At 41.4% G+C, this 12,762-nt stretch overlaps 1 protein-coding gene across 2 annotated transcripts in view; it reads right to left on the bottom strand.

The window, feature by feature from the left end:
* The window catches only part of SEMA6A (semaphorin 6A), a 65,458-nt gene that overhangs the window by 37,104 nt on the left and 15,592 nt on the right, over nucleotides 1-12,762 (bottom strand). For both annotated transcript variants that reach the window (XM_082301079.1, XM_082301080.1), the window contains exons 7-13: nucleotides 11,821-11,940; nucleotides 10,676-10,764; nucleotides 9,556-9,773; nucleotides 5,944-6,075; nucleotides 2,465-2,620; nucleotides 886-1,062; nucleotides 37-177 (exon numbers count right to left, since the gene is read on the bottom strand). In XM_082301079.1, the coding sequence (XP_082157205.1) occupies nucleotides 37-177; nucleotides 886-1,062; nucleotides 2,465-2,620; nucleotides 5,944-6,075; nucleotides 9,556-9,773; nucleotides 10,676-10,764; nucleotides 11,821-11,940 (1,033 nt within the window). The remainder of the gene's footprint in view (nucleotides 1-36; nucleotides 178-885; nucleotides 1,063-2,464; nucleotides 2,621-5,943; nucleotides 6,076-9,555; nucleotides 9,774-10,675; nucleotides 10,765-11,820; nucleotides 11,941-12,762) is intronic.

The raw sequence follows: 12,762 nt of genomic DNA, 5'->3' as shown, positions 1-12,762 counted from the left end.
TGCACAGGCCTCTGACAGCCACCACAAAACACATACTTTTTGCATTTGCCGTGGCGCTCGCAACGTCCCAGGGGAACCTTGATGACACAGGTGGAGAAGGCGACGTACAGGGCGCTGCTGGGCTTGTCAAGCTGCATGCCCATGATCCGCTTGTCCTCCAAGCCATCATAGCTGCACCTGGTTTGGAGAAAAGTGAGATGTGGTTACGAGTGTGCTCTGCTGGGAAACCAGGCGAAACCTTAATGATCCCCCAGGCTGAAAAAAAATCACAAAAAACTGCTGAATAATCTGCAAGAAAGGTAGAATTGAATAAGTCAAGGAAAAAGAACACAAAACAGCCACTAAAACCACTGATAGACATATAAGCAAGTACTAAAAATGCATGGGATAGTTAAGAACTGGAGAGAGACAGCACACCAGAGAAGCTTCTGACGGCCCTTCATTTTTGTGTTTATTCTTCTCCAGCAATCAAAGTAGCTGAAATTTCTGCATGATTATGGCTCACTTCAAAGTCCCCTTAGGCATATTTGAGGAAGACTGAAATGTGGAAAATTTCTCTTGGAGAGCAGCTTGCTGCTTGTTGAGTTATTTGGAGAGGAATCAGGGTTTTTTATAGGATTAGAAAATTAATCTTCCTTTCCAGAACTTCACTTTTAATTACCCATCAGCTGCTGCATAGGATGGACTATTTTCTACACATACTGAACAAAAAAATCTTATTGCAATGTAGAGACTGATAAGCAGACATCCCCTCCCTAAGCAATTTAAAATTACTCAAAAAACTTGGCTTCTCTAACTACTTCCCTTTCCGTGGGACAAGTTATTCTCTGGGAAATCAGAAGTTCAAAGTCACCCATACAGAAGTACAAAGAACCAGATACACACTTTTCAGGATTGTAAACATTGATCTCCTCCAGGAAAAGGCTGTCATTTAGGAAACCAGTGTTTCCCATCCGTGCCAAGAACTTCAGGATGATTCCCTTCTCTGACCCCAAGAAAACCACAGTGTAGTTCTGATACGGCCCAGCAGCAGAGTCAACAGCAATTTTGGTCAGGCGATATCTAAAATGATAGAGCATTTTCACAGATAAATCACAGAGATAATCACAGAATTGTCATTTATTTAATTCCCTTCTTCACATCAGATAAGTGTATGGTAGACTTCTAGCAACCATAAAACACATTTAAGCACTTTTCCTACCTGACTATAAATCAACACAGACTGTACCAATTTGGCTCTTCAGGTGTTCAGGAATTTTCACATGTTTGCATGCCCACATGTCCAATAGCTAGATACAGAAGTGTCTAGAAGTTCAGAAAGCTGAAGGGGTGCTAAGAGTCTGAGGGCATTCAGGAATTATCTGTCCAAAAGCCTGGTGATTTCTTCAGACAGGGATAGAGAATCAGCACAGTGAACTGTTTTAAAATTTCAAGCTCTGTCGCGTTAAAAGCAGCTGAACTAGATTCAACTTTTTTTTGTCAGGCAAAGCTGTGTCAGTGCACTACAACAGTGAGATGCTAAACACCATTTTACCTCACTAAAAATAATCACAAAACTACCACCAAGCAACTTCAGTGCTGAGGTGATATCAAATCTTGGGATGGCACAATTTATGGAAAACAAGTACTGGTGATTTGGTACCAGTTAGATGGTGCTGCCTATCAAAGGGAAGCACTGTGGAGCTTGCTGTTCCCGTCTTTGGTTGGAGCTATAGAACCTGACATAAAAACCTGACAGAAAATACATTACTAAAACTAAGTCAGACCCTTCCAGAGCTAACTGCCCAACACAATACTCTACCCTTGTTCAGAGGAAGAGATGAAAATACGGCAAAAGTTAGTCACATTATTCCGTTCACAGCTGGACAGTAGATAAGTAGTATAGTGACCACAGCAGAGTGGGAATGTATTTTGATAGGAAGGGGATGGTGTATTTAACACTTGCTGATTTATGAGTTTTTGTTCAAATCTGTTATTATTTTTTCTTGTTGCCATAGAAAGTATGGAGACTATGAGATTCCTCCTGCCTGTACGCTTCTGCAAACATTAAAGCTTCCCAGTACATAACCTGACAGACATCTACGTATCCTGTGAACATATCCTGGCAGACATGTTTGTATCCTGTGTACTTATTCCTGAGTTGTCTGCTGATCCTTGCCCAAAGTTTTTACAGAGCTGTCTCAAACACTGAGCGATAAGCCAACAGACGGGTAAACCTTCCCTGCACAGCATTTCCTGCAACATCCATTTTCAGCATGGTGTGGCTGGAAAGGACTGAGGTCTTTCCTATCTTGAAAGCTGCTCAGGGAGTTCCGCAGCATCTGCTCAGCTCTGTCACCATTCCTAGCTGGATTCATGCCCAGGATACCAAGGACATTTACAGAGTTGGAGGGTATTTGAGGCAAGGCTATTAGCACAGCTTGACAGCTACAGTGAGGACAAGAGTTCACTTGGTGGTACATACCTGACCATTGTTCTAAGGAACCAGGGTCGATTGACAATGGAAGGTACAGCCTCGTCCATCAGTGGATGTGTTTTGATGAAGTTCAGAGTATCATCTGGGAACTCATTAGATGTTACATATTTTTCTAATGACGTAGAGCCAGCACAGCAGCCAGGCCTATGTAAAACAAGAGAGTCAAGCCAGAAAACTTACTTGACATTGAGGGCAAGCTTCCCTTTGTGATGAAGCTCTCATTGAAATCTGACATACTTTACAGGAGTTTAACAGGGAGGAGGATTGAGAAGTGTGGTGGACTTGCTCAGCCCCTCAAGGGAAGTCTAAAATCCTGCTCTATCATTCAAAAGGACTTCATGTGTCACTTAAGAGCACAGTCATTTTTTCATCAGGAGTGTTACACACAGAGTTTGTAATTTATCCATTCATATGGAACATAATTGCTGCATGAGTGCATTTGGCTTGATGCTTCCCACTGGCACAGTTCTGATCTGTGACTTGCCTAGCTGACTGCTCTTTCCTGGAATAAAAGCAGTCCCTATAATACAGAAGGAAGTTAATTTTTTTAACAGGTGTGAGAGAATACCAGTTTCAGTCACGTCTGATAGAAAACAGACTATTGGAGAAGACAAACCTGATAGCATCCACGTAAACACCAGTTTTAGCCTTTGTTCAATTTGGATGAGATGATATAAGAATGGTAGCACACTGAGGACTTTCACTGAAAAGTTATCTGTCATTCTTTGACAACCTAAATGCAAATCTGCTCACACTATTTCTAAAACCTACCCTGCTCCTCCTAAGCGGTAGCGCAATTTTCTTGCCTGGACATGCCATCTCTCAAAGGAAGCAGCAAAACAAGCAAACGTTTTGCTTGTTAATATCGTGTCGGTAATTTTCTCCAATAAAAGGTCCATTGAATCCCATTTTCTAGAGCACTACGATTCTTCAAACCTTTGATCCAGTGTGAGATGGGAAGGTGAAAGATGGACCATTCACTCATAAACACACTGCATCATCCAATTTTCATCTATTCTGATGTGGGTAAAGGCACTGACATCAAGAGCAATGTCAACTTGAACAAATACAGGATTGGTCCTATCATCTGTGCTGCTCAGATTTAGATAAATATTCAAGCATTAAGTAACTAAATCTTGTATGGGAAGGTAGCATAGGATTTGAAGGAACTAGCTGTGTCAACAAGTCTGGTCCCACAAGAGCTCAGCAAGGAACATTACATGCAGACAATGTGTGCTCTTGTCTCTTCATATCCAAAATACTTCAGCTGTCTTGTAATTGCACATAGAACTAGCTATAGATGGAGAGAAGGAGAAACCAAGGACACCACTGGTTTCCTAGGTCCTTGCAAGGGCATTGACTCATCAGGCAACATTCCCAGAGAACCTGAGGGAGCAGCCTGCACCTTCTGGCACCGTGGTGTCTACGGTTTCTGTGTATCTAATCTGGAGGCCTATTTACTCCTAAATCCTAATAGCATGATTGGATTAATCCTGTTTTAATCTCAAAACTGGTTTAGTCGAGTCAACATAAATCCAAGCAAACCCTGCTGTCTGGCCAAACAGGGAAGCAGCACCCCTGAAGGGCTCTGGTAGGTTTCTGAGAAATGTTAGGATCAATAGGGGCAGTAATGTTTCTGCGCCATACTGAGATACCCAAATAAGAATGACCTTATATCAAAGGTGCCTGTCATGTACTTCACTGTGAGTTAGAGGAAATTATTATTTCTATTAAGCAGATTGATGGCCAAATGTTACGTGAAACACTGTTCACTATTCATTCCCCATTGTCTCCTTCAGGCTCAGGAAGAGCAATATTATCCCATCTTCATTGTAACAGTTAACCTGCTGTTGGCTCATCCCAAACTCACAATGCAACTTTCTCTTCCTCTTTCCCACTGAAAGTGATTTCGCCTTATTCTTTTCCCCTTCCCAGCCAATATATCTCAGTAAGGTCCAAACAAATGACTTTGGAGCCCTCATGCAGCTTTGCACTCCCAAGGCAAGCTATTGTGTCAACAACTTGTTTGAAACACAAAATGAAGAAGAAAATCCTGCAACACTGCTAGAAGCTGCATTACTAAGGCGTAGACTGAAAACAGACACAGAATTTACCAGATTTTCCAGTCATCTCTAGGCTCTTCTCTTGAGTGACAACTTCAGAATAAAGACGGCACAGGGATTCTACACTTGGTAAATCCAAAACATGATGGGCCAAATTTGGATTAGGCAGAAGCTCAGTGTCCACCATGGCTCTTCATAGAATCATAGGATATCCTGAGCTGGAACCGACCCATAAGGATCACTGAAGTCCAGCTCCAGCCCCTGCACAGGACACCCCAAGAATCACACCATGTGCCATGAGTGTTTTCCAAAAGCTTCTTGAGCTCCATCAGGCCTGATGCTGTGATCACTTCCCTGGGGAGCCTGTTTCAGTGCCCAGCCACCCTCCGGGTGAAGAACCTTCTTCTAATGTCTGACCTAAACCTCCCCTGACACAACTTCTGGCCATTCCCTTGGGCCTGTCACTGGTCTCCACAGAGAAGAGATCAGTGTCTGCCCTTCCTCTTCCCCTCATGAGGAAGTTGTAGATTGTGATGAGGTTGTAGACTGTGACTCCTCCAGGCAAGCCAAGCGACCTCAGCCACTCTTCACATGGTTTCTGCTCTAAGCCCTTCATCATCTTTGTAGCCCTCTTTTGGATGCCTCCTAATACCTTTAGATCCTTCTTATATTGTGGTGCTCAACAATGCACAGAGTACTTCAGATGTTTTTTTCTCTTGAAATTATTTAAGATATCGCAAGCAATGTAAAACATGCACTAAGGTGGTAAAGCTTAACTGAGATAAATGAATTTATCTATATACATATCAATATCTCAGAGCAAAATGCCATTGGTGTAAATGAGTTAAAAAGTGTCTGTCAACAGCAACTTGTATGAAATGATACTTGTAAGAAATGATACTTGTATGTAAATGATACTTCTAATACTATGAAGAGTGTAGTAGAGGAGATGCATGCAAACACATGGAAGCAGGGAAAACAACTCATAGGAGGAATGAAGTAAACTGAATCTCCAGTTTGGTGGAATGCTCTTTTTTTCTCTCCATAATGCATCCACTGTGGCATTTAAACTGCATGTTAATCATAGAACAGCAAACTGCAGAACTGGTGCAGGTTTTGTAATGAGATATGTCCATTACTGAACCAATTTGCAACGTGTAACTCACACCACTCTTAAGTGATTACTCTGACCAAGTGGATGCTGGCCTGATTTATGTTACACAAATCTCATTTAAGTGGAAAAAATCTCAACTACATAGTTTAGATCCAAATTCAATTCAACTTTTACTTTACTGCTGCAACATGTATGATTGTATCTGCACCTTACAAGGCTGTTCAAATTATCAAAAAAACTCTGTAGCCTGTATAAATGAACAGAACAATATCACTATACATGAAACATACCTGGGCTTGGGCACTCGTTCATCTGGAACTGGTGTCCATGTGGAATCTGGAGACTTTTGTTCTTTAAACCTCCCAGTAAACACATTGGCAATGTCAAGCATGTCATAGGCACAGACTGCAGAGCCAGGGATGCTGCAAAGTGACATTTCCCAGAAATTGTTACTCATTCTGCAGTTATGCATAAAACCTTGAGTGAAAAATATGCTCTGTAGAAGTCTTCCTGTCACAGGTTACTCAATTCTGAACTCTGAATCTGGTACTGACAGGAAAAGCCAGCCCCATGGAAAAGCCGGAATACCAATCAGCAGGCAGCTCCTGCCAAGAGAATTTAATTCAAAGCCTCTACAGAAAGAAGTAATTGCAATAATCTTGAAGAAGGGAAAGAATCTGTGAAACTCTGGCTATCACTGGCAATGCATGAGGAGTAATGGCCAGTCTCATTCAAAACCCATTACCTGGAAATTCTAAGTCACAACATCTCTCAGTACCAACTCTTGTAGTCCCTGCCATGCCTCAAAACCACACCGCAGACAGTTCAGAAGTTGGTTCTAATCAAACTGGAACTGTGCTGCAATGTGCCATTGACCTGGCTTTTACATGTAATTTTTTCATGCTCCCACAGCCTGACATCCACAAAGGGCTCCCAGTGAAAAGGAGTTAACTATGCTCAGGAATTTGCTCTACTCAATGAAATGTAAAGAGCTTATAGAAACAAATTTGATGTTTATTTTAAGATCATAGCATTGCAAATTTCAACTTTTTGAATACTTGCATGCAACTGCACGACAGCATTGTCCAAACATAGCTATATTCTTACCTACATACTTTCTGAAAGGCTTATGGGTTTACCATGGTCAGTCACTTGGAAGCATGAAATATTAATTTATCACTCATTTCTTTTTTTTTGTACGTGAACTACTGTATTTGTGTCTGACTTCTGTCACTTAATTTTATTGGGTAAATAGCATGAACCCAGCTGGCTGAGGCTTTCAATACTGCTCTTAGCCAGTAGGTTATTACACATCAAAGAAAAAATGTAGGAACTATAATACTGTTACAGAGGATTAAGCTAAACTCCTAAAGGTATATAAATTGATAAAAAACCAACCCTTTGAATAGTAAAAAATTTCAAAATGCTTTTTACTGAAGAAAAACAACAAGTAGGGAGACAGTACAGTAGTCTTACTTTGATCTCCACAGGTTTGTCTTTTTACATGGAAGGAAAGTTTAAAGCTCTTTATTAATTGATACTACACAGCAGGAGTTTTAAAAGGAGGCAGCCATACTTATGTTGATATAAGAGATGGTCAAGGATTTATTTGACCACACAGAGGACCTCTACAAGACAGCTCAAGATCCACTCCAGCTAGAATATTTTGCACATTGCTGAATTAAGTCCTAAAGAAAAAAAACCAATCATAAAATCTTGGGGTGTGTTACACACAACTGAAAGTGCTGACACCCATGCTCAACATACAGCTACACACTGATGGAGGCATTGCCATGGTGAAAGGACTGCAACATCTTTTACTCTGGAGGGTGGCAGATTGCAGGATGGAGCACTGTGGGTCACAGCCAAGGAGGTCCAAGCCACCTCTGAGCTATTGGACTAAAGCTCATCACTAGCTTCTGCCCAAGCGACCTCTGATGAGACTGAGGAATCTCTTCCACTTCACTCTAGAAGGAAATTTTGTTCCAGAGACCAAAGGTATTTCTTACAACTTTACTTTAGTGGAGCAGGAATGGGAGAGATGGTTCCATGTCAAAAGTAGGTTTCATAGAACTACAGAATCACAGAACATCCTGAATTGGAAGTGACTCACAAGGGTCACTGAAGTCCAGCTTCTCCTGCACAGGACACCCGAAGAATCATACCATGTGCCTGGTAGCATTGTCCAGATGGTCCTTGATCTCTGTCAGGCTTGGTCCTGTGACTACTTTCCTGGGGAGCCTGTTTAGTGCCCAACCACCCTCTGGGTGAAGAACCTTTTCCTAATATCCAGACTAAACCTCTATGACTCAGCTTCCTTGAGTCCTCTTAGAGGTCACCAGAGAGCAGAGATTAGTTCCTGCCCCTCCTCTTCACCTCATGAGGAAGCTCTGAACTGCTGTGAGGTCTTCCCTCAGTCTTATCGTCTCCAGGCTGAACAAACCAAGTGGCCTCATTCACTCCTCATATGACTTCCCCTCAAGCCCTTCACCATCTTTGTAGCTCCCCTTTGGATGCTCTCCAATACCTTCAGATCCTTCTAATATTGTGGCACCCAAAGCTGCCCCCAGCACTTGAGGTGAGGCTGCCCCAGTGCAGAGCAGAGCAGGACAATCCCCTTCCTTGCCCAGCTGGCGATGCTGGGCCTGATGTCCCCCAGGACACACTTGGCCCTCCTGGCTGCCAGGTCTGCTAACAAGCTGTCTCCAAGAAGATATGCCTTCCTGTCATCTTCAGTGTCTGGCAAAACCTTGAGTCTACAAAACAGTGTTTTTCTTTTTACACCAAGTACTTAGATTTTAAAATGCTTAAGGAAAAGAATTATTCATGACACACCACAGGAAATACTAGCAGAGTGGGAGGACAATCTCAATTTTGAGATAATTGTGAGACACAATCTATTTTCTGATGTTGCATCTCTATTTGTTCACCTGTTTTTACTATGCCAGATTGCATGAAAAGAGATCATTTTAGTTTAAGCCTGTATTCCCTATTGGTGGCATAATTATTCCATTGCAGTTCCTATTGTTTTGATGTCAAAAGTAGTGATTATAGATTACAGGCCCAGGCTTACTCTCATCTGAAGTCAGTCCTGGCTTTGACCAGAGGTGGCAAGGGTACAGCAAAACTAAATGAATTTCATCAATAAAATTCCTCTTTCAGCTCAAATGTTACTCTGTGAAACTGCGATATATTTTGTAATTAGAATGCTACTATTTTTTTAATTTCTCTGGGAGTTCACGATAATTAGATACAGTTATTCTTCTAATAACTTCCAGAGAAACATGCTATAAAAGCGTAAATGTAATAAAATCTCTACAGATGAACGGATGCTTTTGGATAACCATGCAAACAATGTTTTGGGTTAAACACAGAAGGTGTTCTGGGGACCCTCCTTTCCAGCCAGCAAGACCTTGGTTCTCCTGGGAGAGTCAGGGGGCAGCAGGGTCCATGCAGGGTCAAGGATCAAGCAAGAGTTACCAGGGATGCATGAAATAAAGAGAAAGAGATAACGCGGTTCTTGGAGGTTTGGATATAAACAGGACAGACTCAGTCCTTTCTTTCTGAGGAAAAAATACCGTATTTTCTCTTTGGAATAATACTTTGCAAGTTACAAGCTGCAACACTTCTTGGTGGCTAGTGTGAACTATTCCCATAAAGAAAAGTATGTCTGAGGAATGTGTCCAGATAGTAAACGAGTGAAAGTCATCAGGTATGAAATGCAGTAAGCAATACCAGGGTACCTTGAAATTAAACACAAACTATCGGTAAGCACAGAATACATAAAAATTACATTGTATGAGCAATCACTTCTTGTGCTTGCATAAAGTAAAAAGAAAGTGCAATGGAAAGCAAAACACAAAGGTAAAAGGTAGAAGGCTAGAGGTTATTGTGACTATTACCTATTATATGGAGTGGAGAATGTTGCTAAAACAACATCCCGGCCATTGAAATGGATAACATCTGTAACTGACTGCAGTATGTTAAAGTAGAAGTGTGAGTCGCCAGGAACTGAGCAGTTCAACCGAGCCTTGAGAAAGGAAGTCCACTGTTTTTCCAGCACTCGCTGAGATCCTCCCATGTCATTTTTGCAAACCTGGGCCACCCTCGGGAAAACCACCTGGAAGGAATAGAGCAAAAATAATGGAGAAAATTAAGTGTTTGCTTGAACTAAAGACTTTGTTGGAATACTGCTTTTAAAACACTTGGAATAACACAGCAAGGCGCTTAATTTAATACCACTTTTCTATAATCTGTGACAAATAAGAAACAGAAAAATTAGGCTTTGGAACAGTGTGCTATGAAAGATAAGACTGTGGCATTTACTATACAGCCATAAATCCTTCAGGAGATCTGTTCTCAACCCATATAAAACTTATTTCCATACGGACTGCTTAGCTTTCTATTTCCCCAAACAAAAGCACATTTCATATTCACAATCCCTGCAACCCACACTGCTGCTCAGATTCTTGTGTTTTCAGCACTTAAAAACTATGCAAATCTTGCTCGGCTTTTATTCCTGCTCTTCACCTTCGTGACCTTGGTCAGCTTTTCTGACTGCTTAGTCAGAGAGCTATTGTGAAGTTAGCAAAAATGCAGAAAGTGTTTAATTATTCTTTGCAGAATGGCAGAGAACAAAATTCCTACCCATGTTTACTCAGCACTCTAATTCATATTTCTTACATAAAAATTTCTTCCTGGTTTGGAATCCATTTTTAACAATTATCTACTATGCTGAACTAACTACATTAGCCTTGTGCTTTTTATAATTTCAGAAAAGAGACTCCAGCATACACCATCACTGTAAGAAACCACACAGTTTCCTTTCAAGACAGTGCAATGTTTCACTCCAGCCAACCTTTTGGCTTGAGCAATAGGAATCTTCTCAAAATGCTGACCTTGTCATCATGATTTATGGTTCTCATTTCAAGGTCACTCGTAACAGCATTGGTCCAAGAATAGCGTAAGTTTTCCTCCTCCTGAATCTGACAAAATCATTCAAGGCAATGTGTTCGCCCTTACCTTTCCCATGCTGTTGTACTCCACTGCTATTTCCCGGAAGAAGAAGTATATGTAATTGCCATAGTCAACTGCCTGAACAAAGTACGGTTCTAGAAGAAAACAACAACCCAAGACATCTGATTTAGGCACCATGTGCAGGATCCAGCATGCACAGAGAAGCCAAATACATTCACACTTAACATCCAGAGGTGAAATGTCTGCATTTGACAAACTTGATCAGTTTTCAGAATGAACAAATCACTGCCAGAAAAGAATCACTGTCTGGGGACAGGAGAGCTGGGAACAAGTCTGTGCAACATCACTGCAGGGTAGTTAAGTCTCTGCCACTAATACGTCTGCCCTGCATGGAGTAAGAGGAAAGGTAAACAGGCATTTATAACTGTATGCCTGAGGGGTCCAAGCAGTGCTCTTTATGGCATGCAGGCTGTGAGCTGAGGGAATAACAAACCACGTAACTGTTTCTGCCCACACGTGTCTGTAGCAGCAAGTAAAGTGGGACAGCTAAAGTTGACACCTGGCAAAACATTTCTGCATGCAGAAAAATACTTGAAACTATGGCTTTGCTCTCTGTTAAAATCACTCCAAATGCTAACAATTCTTAACACCTACATGAAGATAAACAGCACGGTCCTTAACAATGAGGGCATTTACAGCACAGAAATTGCCTAATTCAATGGCAGCAATACAATCCTTAAGAACCATAACAGAAAGGCTTTGTGCAATATCCCCATAATTTTAGTTTCATTAATGAATCTTAACATTACAGGACAAACCTTCTATACTTCATAAAGCCTTGATTGTTACCTAACAGCGCTGTGGCAGGAATATTTTCAAACACAGCCCAAGTACACAGAGCCCTGCAAGGTCCAACTTTTACATCCAACAGATGTAAACTGGTGGATTTCAGCTTGGAAAGCTCACTGTAACACATATTCTGATCTACCCAGCTCACAGCTTCTGTCAGGTCCAGTAACTTTGGGTCAGGAGAAGAGTGAAAGAGATAAACAGATCAGTGTAAGCAAGAGATGTAATCTACTTCCTTCTTTCTGCCAGAAAGCATTGGTGAAATGACATGACAAAGAGGTCTGTCAGAAATCCAAGACTCCTCAGAGATGCTGCTTTTTTCTCCTTGTTTGTTTATCTACCTTTCAACCACTTGGAGTCATGTTTAACTGTCCGCAGGGTTGGGCTGTCTCCAAGGCTCCGGTATATTACTGCATCTATTGCAAGGAAGTCAGTCACTGTGGCAGAATACAGTTTTCCCTCTGGGGAGGAAGGAAAGAAGAAACAAGGGGGGAGGAGCATTAGAAATAATAAAATTGCCTTCTCTCATCAGTCACATGAGAAGGGGGGAAACAAAACCATCACAGTCTCCTTAGGAACACTGAAGGAAGGGAAAAATCCAGCTAGGTAAATGGAACTGAGTACTGAACAAGCAAGTCACTCACCACTTTGCAAAATGGTAATTTCAGAGGGGTGCTATAGGAGAAAATAACCTTATGGAATAATTCTTCCTTGTCTTAGGTATGTCACACCGAACTACCCTATCCAGTCACATGTTCCTAGTTAAATGCTCAGAAATTCTGCCTAGGTATGTCAACAAAACAAGCATAACAGAACTCTTAGTTTTAACTGGGAGTGCAAACCAGACGGGGCTTGAAGACTGTGAGCTAATTGACACTTATGAAAATTTCTCCCCTTGAGAGCACTTCTGCTCTGTCAGAGATCACTAACAAAAAATTAAATAGCATGCTGGGAGCCCTGCTGAAACAGGAATGCAAAGAGATGGGGGAGGATTGCCCATCAATATTTCTTTTCTAGCATGTATTTTAGGCATTTCCTGCATGCATTATGCATTCCTCTCTCCTAAAGAATGGAGGAGAAGTGATAAGAAAGGGCCTACAAAATGGCACCCAAAGGACAACCAAAACAAACAAAACTATAAGGACATAAAAGCATAAGCCTCAGCAACAATTTTAAATTTCATTTTTTGTCTAATCTGTTTGCAGGTCATGGTAACTGTACAGGACTGTTTTCATGTGTGAGATAGGTCTTGGAACATGCTGTCTGCTAGAACCACAAGCACT

Source organism: Coloeus monedula, assembly GCF_965178545.1.
Source record: "Coloeus monedula genome assembly, chromosome: Z".
NCBI classification, from domain to species: Eukaryota; Metazoa; Chordata; class Aves; order Passeriformes; family Corvidae; genus Coloeus; species Coloeus monedula.
This window is presented reverse-complemented; position numbering and strand designations above follow the sequence as displayed.